The 9,199-nt window shown below is 47.7% G+C and overlaps 1 protein-coding gene across 1 annotated transcript in view; it reads left to right on the top strand.

The window, feature by feature from the left end:
• The window catches only part of LOC103807650 (mitochondrial glutamate carrier 1-like), a 26,653-nt gene that overhangs the window by 12,985 nt on the left and 4,469 nt on the right, over positions 1-9,199 (top strand). The window contains 2 exon segments of the mRNA XM_009080391.1: positions 11-101; positions 8,259-8,377. Coding sequence (XP_009078639.1) covers positions 11-101; positions 8,259-8,377 — 210 coding nt within the window.

Below are 9,199 nucleotides of genomic sequence, written 5' to 3'. Positions count from 1 at the left end.
CCTTGCCCAGGGGCTGCGGTGAACCTGACCCTAGTGACACCTGAAAAGGCTATCAAACTGGCAGCCAATGACTTCTTCCGGCACCACCTCTCCAAAGACGGGTGAGTAGGGCATGCAGAGCTTTTGTGGTCAACTCAAAAGACACCAAGTGGCTCTTGGAATGTGGCTGGTGGGACATCAGGACAAAGGTGCCGTGGGGTGGTGCAACGACTGAAATATGAGTTGACCTTGAACAGCTCAGCTGGTGATTACGTTCGGGCTCAGGATGTAATGTCTAAAATGGGAAGCGTAAAGCACTCCACTGGATGACTGCTTTTTATTCAAGCTTCTAAAAATAGCCCCAGATTTAAGCCAAGGTTAGCAGATCCAGAATTTGTAGACTAAATATTTGAGAGGAACCCAATCGCACTGATCATTGCTCAGACAGCTGCTGGGAGGACTCCTGTCCTCAGCATCCTATTGGATGCTTTTATGCTCCTTCTGGCTCAAACAGATGGCAAGTCAGGTTCTGTAGATCCCAAACTTTAACATCCTTCTTCTCCTTTGGCATCTAGAAAATAGTTTTAGAGAGGTGTTGACTCTGAATTAATGAAGGGCACTACAGCATTACCCAGCAGCTGACCTGCAAATAAGTGCTGAAGGAACCAAATTATCTGTTCAGCTTGCAAGTAGGGCGTGATTCATGTGAACTAAATATGAGTCAAAATGCAAGCTGAGCAGTCGAGAGGGGTTGGACCTTGAATATTTAATGCTGCTTTCACCAACATATTTCCCTCGCAATTCGGAGAACTCTCGTTTCTCCTTTCAGATAGAGACTTTTCTCTGGAGACAGAGAAAGGTGCTGTCTCCAGTCCTCAGTGAGTGTAGTTAGAAAACAGCCTGCCTGGGATATGATCCCAGCTCTTCCCATCAGCACTTATGGGGTGGAGCCTCACTGAAAATGCATAATTACTTGGTTTAATGACTTCCCAAAACATACTATGTCAGTCTTGGCTGCTGCAGATCAGTGGCTCAACAGCTTCAGTGGAGACTGTGGACTGACACAGGTCGGAGATCTATTTTTTTTCATGTACCTATTTTTTTTTTGTTCTGGAGCCTTTTAAAGTAGCAGTTAACATATGTCTGTGTGACTCATCGGCTTGCAGCTGTTTGTGATTTTTCTGTCTCTTCAAATAGTGTCTCTTCTGTGCTCTGCTCAGACAGTGGGAGGTAATGATGTCCTCATTGCTCCTCACTTCCACCAAGAAGTGGGTCTGCAGCAGACAGCACAGTACGCCTTGGTGTACTGCAGTAGACAGCAGCACAGCTCTTTGCCACAACCTAGAAAATGGGGGCTTGGTAGGTTGTGCAGGGAGACAACGAGGTGCCAAGCTGCCAGGCCTTGTACTACCTCGAAGAGAATGGCCCATGGAAGAAATCAGATTAGTATGGCAACATAGACTCATAGAGTTGTAGAATTTTGGAGGTTGGAATGGACCTTACAGATCATCTGGCCTCAACGCTGCCCTGGGCAGGGAAAACTCCCCACTAGACCAGGTTTCTCAAGACTTTAGCCAATCTGGCTTTGAACACTGCCAGGGTTGGGGCAGCCACAATCTCCCTGGGCAACCTGTGCCAGTGTCTCACCAGCCTCACAGGAAGAAACTTTTCCTAATATCTAACCTAATTTCCCCTCCTTCAACTTGAACCCATTGCCCCTTGTCCTGTCACTGCAGTTCCTAACAAAGAGTCCCTCTCTGGGTTCCCTGTAGCCCCTTCAAATACTGATAGGCTACTATGAGGTCCCCACACAACTTTCTCTTCTCCAGGCTGAACAGCCCCAACTCCCCCAGCCTGTCCTCATAGGGGAGATGCTCCAGTCCCCTTAGCAACTTCCTGGCCTCCTCTGGACTTGCTCCAACAGTTCCATATCCTTCGTGTGTTGAGGGCACCAGAACTGTGTGCAGTATTCCAGGTGGGGTCTCACAAGAGCAGAGTAGAGGGGAAGAATCACCTCCCTTGACCTGCTGCCCACACTCCTTTGGATGCAGCCCAGGATTCCATTGGCTTTCTGGTCTGTGAGCTCACACTGCAGCTCATGGTGAGCTTCTCATCCACTGTTACACCCAAGTGTCTCTCCTCATTGCTGATCTCAATTACTTCCCCAGCCAACCTGTAGGTGTGCCTGGGAATATTTGGCATTGTGTGAGAGCAATCACTGCTGTGATGTTTCAGCAATTAAAATGTGACATGCCTATCAGCCCATGTCCTGCACCATGAGAGTTAAAGACTGCCTCTCAGTGTAGAGACTGGCCTTAAGCAGGTCTGTGAGTAAGTGGGATGCAACTGTTTCCATGAGCAGCTGGGGTCTTCACTCAGAGCTCTTCCAGTTTGACTACTGGATTCCTGGCTGGTCCACACATGACGTGGATGATGTGCCGCACTTGATTCAGGATAAAGGAACTAGACAGTTTTTCCCAGAGTAACACAATATGTTTTCCTAAATCATATGTACTGATGGGACTGGCACTACAGTAACCTGGAGCAGGAAGTTGATACCACTCAGGCAGTAGGGAGCCTTTGTGTCTCAACACAGATTGTGTTTTGTTTCTTTAGAGAAAAGAGGTCAGGCCACAGTTTGGTGACAAGACTTGAGTTCACTCATCTCGTTCAGCCATCATGGATGAGGGGCTTGGATGAGTGAAATATGGTCAGCTCTGCTCATGAGCTGGACAGACAGAGCTTTGATACTGCTGTGGTAGATGGTTAAGGTGTTTCTGACTAGAAGCATCACTCCCAAGATGTGATGGGAAAGAAAATGCCTTGCAGGTAGGCTGTGGCTGCTGTAGGGTATGAATGTGGCATCTAGCTGAAGGCCTGGTGCATGCTGTGACCTTGCTTAGTGCATAAGGGTAGGGGGTGATGAAAAAGGCCATGACATTACCAGTGATGATAAGGGCCCTTAGAAACTGCAGGGCAGCTGTTAATCATGGGATCTCTTTCCTCCATGCTAAGGAAATCCAAGGCCTGGGAATGGAGTATGTAACCTGCTGGAGTGCCTGGCCATGCTGCAGCCATTGCATGCTGCCTTGCCTTTGGCAGTTCACGTGATCTTTTCCCATGTGTAGCACATGCAGCAAATATGGCAAGAGGCTGTTCAATTGAGTCACAAAGCTGTGTGACCCCAATGGCTTTCCTTGTTCTTGCTCCCTCTTTCCAAGCTGTTTGCAGGTTTCTCCCTTGAGATGTTTCTGTCCCATCCTCCCCAGCTGGGTTTGTAAGACAGGGCAGGATTAGCAGTGCTGTAATTCAAAGGCCTCTCCTACCCAGGACAAAATAAGGGTGCCATACCTGCTAGCACATCACAAGGCTAGGCCACTTATTTCACAACTCCAGTCAGAGCCTAGGTATGAACAGCAAAATAGCTCGGGGTTAGAAAGGCGAAGATTCGAGCTGCCTGGCATGTCAGTGTGGTTTCATTTCTTGGTATGTAATTGCATCACTCAAGGTGATACACTAGGTAAAGCACAGCTGAGGGAGTCAGGCTCAGTGTAAGGCCAAGTGCTGTTTTTTTTCATGGTGGGCCACCAAATTCTTGATTCAGCTCCACTAAAGTTCTTTTTGCACAAGCCAATTATCTCCTGTACATACATAGATGCTGTGCTCTTAGGTCAGCATCCCAAAGGATGCTCTGATGTTTTTCTGACTCAGAGCTGCAAAAGTCTTCTTGACCTGTTTGACACTGAATGCCTTTGTTGCTACGCATTTAGCACTTGTCTTGCTTGAAATATGTTTCATGAATTGGCAATCCTTTTCTGATAAAATGTGCATGTTCTATCAGGATTTGCTGATTAAAACATGTGGTATTAAGATAACACCTCCACGTGCATGTGGAAGAAGCATGTGTGGACCAGAGAGAGTGTGGCAAATCCAGCATGACTCAGTAGCCTCAGGTTACACAACAGCTTTCAGTGTACGTAAATTTATATATTTTTATCCTTTGAAAGACTTAGTGTTGAACTTGCTTTTAAACTGCTAGGATAGAAAAGTGGCTTAGAGCCCATTTTTGAAAGGCCAGACTGAAAACAGCACCTGTGGTGTAGGAAGCTCCTGGCTGAAAATGGTTGGAACAGTATTTTGGAGATGTTATCACTGCAGGTTTGTGCTAGACTCCCTTTTCCCTGACTGTGCTCTTGGACGCTGCTGGAGGTAGCGTGCAAGGGCATGAGGTCCTCACATGGGACCTCATGCCCTTGTTGGTGCACTCTTCTCCCTGAGTCTGGAGATGTCTGTTCAGGCAGCTCTCTAAAATACTTGGAGCACCTAATCTGTGGCATCTGTTTAAGTATCTCTTGCATGGCCTGGTTGATTCTCGAGCTGAATAATGCTCACAGACAGGCTGTAAAGTGAGGCTCTTGATTTAGGAAGCAGGGATGCTGCTGCTAGCCCTGGGGCCGAGCTTCTGCATCACCCTGCACACACTGTGCTTTGGTCTTTCTCTGGCCCTTGTAGGCCAAGGCAGCCTCTCCTGCTGTTATCCACTGGATGCCCAGACACTTCTTTAACACAGATAACCCTCATCCAACCCACTGGGACTTGTAGGTGGGGAAATCTATCCCATCCCCTTGAGAAAGGGACTGTTAAGAGCTGATAATCTCACTGTACCTATTTGGGGATAGCTGTTTGGTGAGGGCTCTTTTATTTAGCACGCAGAGGCTCGGGGAATTATAGTGGGTTGAAGCTGTTGACATCTAAGGTCAGCCAAAAGGTGAAACAGCACTTTCAGCTGTTAAGCTAGAGGGAGCTAGACATGGGCTGTTTAATCACAGAATGCACCCATGAGAGGAGCATTGTCTCCATTCCAGACACATATCTTGGAACAAAACACAGGTTGTGTCTGTATTCAACATGCCTAGTCATGCTGCCTCTCCATTGTTCACTCCACAGACATTCGTATTGGAACAAGCCACTTGGGATCTCCTGCCAGGGCAAACCTGATGCAGGCACAGAGTCACCTTCCTCTTGACTTAGTCCAAGTATGTAATACAGAGCTCCTGCACATACCTGGAGTAATGTCTGCCAGAGCAGCACTGAATCTGACAGTGTTACTTTGAGGTGTATCTGTCCCACATCAATGCTTTATTTTGCTTATCTGAGGCATTTTTGAGCTGGCACTAGAAGTGAGAAGGAGCTTGTAATGGGAACTTTCTTGCTTTTGCATTTCCCTGCACCACAGCTCCAGCTTTGGAGTCAGGTTGCAGTAGCTGGTTCCCCCTTGGAAGAGCAGGGGTTGGGTGAAAGGGACTGACTAGCAGTTTGTGTGGCAGTTTTTGAAGGACAGCTCCTGTGTGTTGGTCCCCCATTCTGTGTCAAAGACCCACTATTTAAACTGTTTGAAAGGTGCTGACTCTGAAGTGAAACTCTTGGTGAACTTTCTACAATCTACTGGGCTGACAAATCAGAGGCAGAGGTTATTTTATGAGTGAGGAAGGCTATGTCTAAGCTGGGAGCAGTAGCCTCTTGGGTAGGAAATAGAAATGTATGGCTTTGTGTGGATATTTCCTTAGGTCAGAGATTTTCTATCTGGAAATCTTGTCTTACTGATTCCAGAATGGATGGGTTTGGTCCCTGTCCAAGCACAGTAAACTCCCACATGGTCAAGATTTTCAGAAACTTGAAAAAATCCTGCTCTGCTCCCATGTGCCATCAGTATACCAATGCTGTCAGAGATCCTGACTTTGCACTGATGCCTTGTTCTCCGAAAGCCCTCCATAAACATCTAGTTCCTCCTTTTTGACTTTATTTTTCAGCTCTAGTTTGAAACTCTAATTTGAATCAATTTGAATCTTCTCCCCATCCAGTTTGACATTGCTGATTTGTCACAAATTAATTGCATGTCAGTTACAAAAGCAGAATGACTGATTTCTGCCAGTGCAGAATTTGAGGCTATTGTGTAGATGTTACATTCCAACACCCTCTTGCTGTGCAAAAAGATGGTTTCTGCATTTGTAGGACCAGATCTTTGCTGGTGTTGCAGCTTTTGAAGTTAGTTGAGATGTGCCAGTTTTTAAACCACTGAGGATAAGGCCTGTGGTGCCTTAAATATTTAAACCTCTTTGTCATCTAGAGATGAACTGTTTTCAGACTCCTTTTATGTGCAGACTGGAGAGGTTTTGCAAAAGGAGTTTGACCCCTGTATGGCAAATTTTAAACCTTCTGACAAAAGATTTGCTTATCTTAAGCTACTTTTTTCTTGGACTGCCCCCAGTTCCCAGGGCATGCAAAACAAAGGCTGAAAGCCCTTGTTCTAGATGCTTTTGATGTACCTGTTTGACATCTCTAAAATACACCCACATGCATAAATCCTTCACTGGGTCACACTGGCATAGCTCTGTGGAGTTCAGTCAAGCCAGGCTGACTTTTGTTGGCTGGGATAATGGTCCATAGATGAACACGTAGGCCAAATCTTCCTGATCTTTTGAACTGGGTATCAAAGTAGTTGCCCTGGATAAAAGCCAGAAGACATGTACTCCAGGGGTGCTCCAGGGCTCTTGCTAGAGTGGGAGATGCTCTGCTGTGCTGTAGAGGGAAACTGGCAGCCAGCTCCTTTGGTTGGCTTGCTTCCTCCCATGGCTGGTTGTGCAGCCTTGGTGCTGACTGTGTTGAGCCATGCAGAGACTGGTGCTGTGCTTCAGGCCACCCAGAAGGCACAAGTTGCTCACCTCCAGGTGGCAGTGGGGACCTCTGGCTTTGCACATCCTGGTACCTCTGTACCTCTGGGAATGCTTGCTGCACACACTTCAACCTGTGTGGGTAACTCCATGGGAGGATTGTTCTCACCTATGGGGGAATTTGGAAAGGGGAGACTGTGAAATGTTCCTCCCTTCAGCCTCACAGGAGAGCTCTATATTTAGTTGCTGGTAATCTCTGTTGTGGCTCAGTGCCTCTAATCCCCTGCTCCCATATCCTCCCTGGAGAAGATGAGAGGTGGAGAAATCAGCCCAGCTGACGTGGTGGGCCAGCAGGATTACAGTGCATCTGCCCTGCCTTTCCCATAGGGTTGGCATTGGGACTGTTTTGCTGGCCCTCTGCAGCACAGCTGTGCTGTGTGTGTGAAGCTCCTGGTACAGGAGTGTGCTTGGGTTTTGGAAGGGAATAGCTCCTATCACTGTGGCACTGCTTCTGCCACAGCATGAGGACTCGCCTTGAGTAGGTTAAGATGAGGTATTGCTGCAGGAGCAGGGCTGGAGGAGGTAAAAATAGTACTTGCATTTAAAACAGAAAAAAGAGGAGGCTGTTTCCCTCTGGCTGTGTGATTTATATATGCTTCTTTTTTTCCCCTTTTAGAAAAGAGCAGATCAGATCTACTTTTTTTATCAAGTCAGTGTTCTCTGGTGCCGAGGGGTGAGGGGTTTTTACAGGGCTAAACCACATCAGTTTCTAAAAATTGAGGCTATGAACATTTGCATCCTGAGTTCCAGTCTTAGCTGGGTAGTTTTGTGGCTTTGGAATGGAGGGAACTATGAAATGTTACATTTTGCTAGGCAAGAACATGTTGCTTATAAATCCCTGGTCTCTAGAGCAGAGGATGCACAGAGCTGCAGTGCTGGGAATCCATCCCATGCTGTGTCTCTCGGGAGGGCCAGTTTAGAGCAAAGACTACTTCTCCAGGTTTCGAAAGGCTGGTGAGATGAAGCAGCTCCTAACCACAGAGGAGCTGCCTCCCTGATTCTTGTTCACTGTTTATTTATTTTGGTTCTTTTGGAGACCTCCAAGGCAGCAAGTGGAATGTTTTCTCCCTTTACTGCTTGCCCTGTGGTCTCTGTTTGTTGACAGTGTTTAAAGGACTAGGCTGGCAGAAGGAAAGCTGCTTATCCCCCTTAATGCTCAGGTCCTTTGCTGCCCTCTGAAGTGATGCCCTTTCTGAAAGCTGTGCCCTGGCCAGGGGCAATGTCAGGCTGGAAGAGAACTGCAGCTCCCTGTCTGTGGATGAAGAGGGTTGTGTGCTCCTATCTGGGGGTGTTCTGGCTGGGCTTGTGGCTTTTTCTGAATTTTTTGTTTCTGGGACCAAAGTGGGTCTGTTGTCCAGGTCAGGTGATGGCAGCAGAGATACCAAGCCTGGGCTGTGCTGAATTATCAAGCCTAGCAGGTGCCCCTGTCCCCCAGGCTGCCTTTCCTGTAACTCCCAGGGTCAGAGATGTGCCCTGAGCCTTGTACCCAACTGCCCCAGTGTCATTGCAGGCCATGTCCTCTGACTGACTCTTGTTTTCTTTGGGCAGGAAAAAACTGACACTGCTGAGGGAGATGCTGGCAGGCTGCGGCGCAGGTACCTGCCAGGTCATCGTCACCACTCCCATGGAGATGCTCAAAATCCAGCTGCAGGATGCAGGACGCATTGGTATGTGGACTCTTCTTGCCTGTGCACGGAGAAGGGAGGGGAGAAAGGGCTGGGACTGGGCTGTCAAGGCAGAGGTGAGAGAATCAGTGGAAAAGACCTTTTCCTTTGCCCTGCTCTCCCATGTCAGAGATATCTCAGACTGTAGCTGAAGTTTCTCTTCCTCTTCCCAGCTCACTTCCCTCCACCCTTTGCTCTGCTGGCTTTGCAGAGGCCCTGGCAGTTACAAAAGGTGATGGATGAGAAAAAAGAGGTGACTAGGTGATCAGCTTACGAGTGATTGAAAGTTGTTAGATACTGTGCACCCAAGAAGGCATTAGCATCCTCCAGTGCCTTTCCTGTGGTGCTTCCTCCATCTCCTTGTTTTCCAATGTCTATTTTTTCTCTCTTCTATCCCCCTGTAGTACCTCCATAACAGCTTCCCAAGGGGATGTGTTCTTTCCAAAAGACTTGTCTCCCCTTGTACTCTGTCTTTTCTTTTTTTTTCTTCCTGACTAAAACAGCAGTTGTCTCTGCTGAAACAGTAAATTTTATTTTCCCAGTGCACTGGATTTGAACGAGGTTTGGGGTCAGGCTGTCAGGACTGTGAGCAGGAGCTGGCAGGCAGAGGCAGAAGGGAGTGTGAGCCTTTTGGCTGAAACACTGTGGAGTGTTTTTGTTGAGAACAGAGACCAGAGTCTGGCATGGAGACTCTGGGGGAAAGAGCTGCTTGCTCTTGCCTTAGTCTTTCCCAGAGGTCAGCCAGGGTATGGCCTCACTCCCCAGGAGCCCTGTATGACACTGTTAGATATCATGTTTATGGCCCTTCCTGGAAAATGGGCCAAT

This window comes from Acanthisitta chloris, unplaced genomic scaffold (assembly GCF_000695815.1).
Source record: "Acanthisitta chloris isolate BGI_N310 unplaced genomic scaffold, ASM69581v1 scaffold26858, whole genome shotgun sequence".
Classification (NCBI taxonomy): domain Eukaryota; kingdom Metazoa; phylum Chordata; class Aves; order Passeriformes; family Acanthisittidae; genus Acanthisitta; species Acanthisitta chloris.
This window is presented reverse-complemented; position numbering and strand designations above follow the sequence as displayed.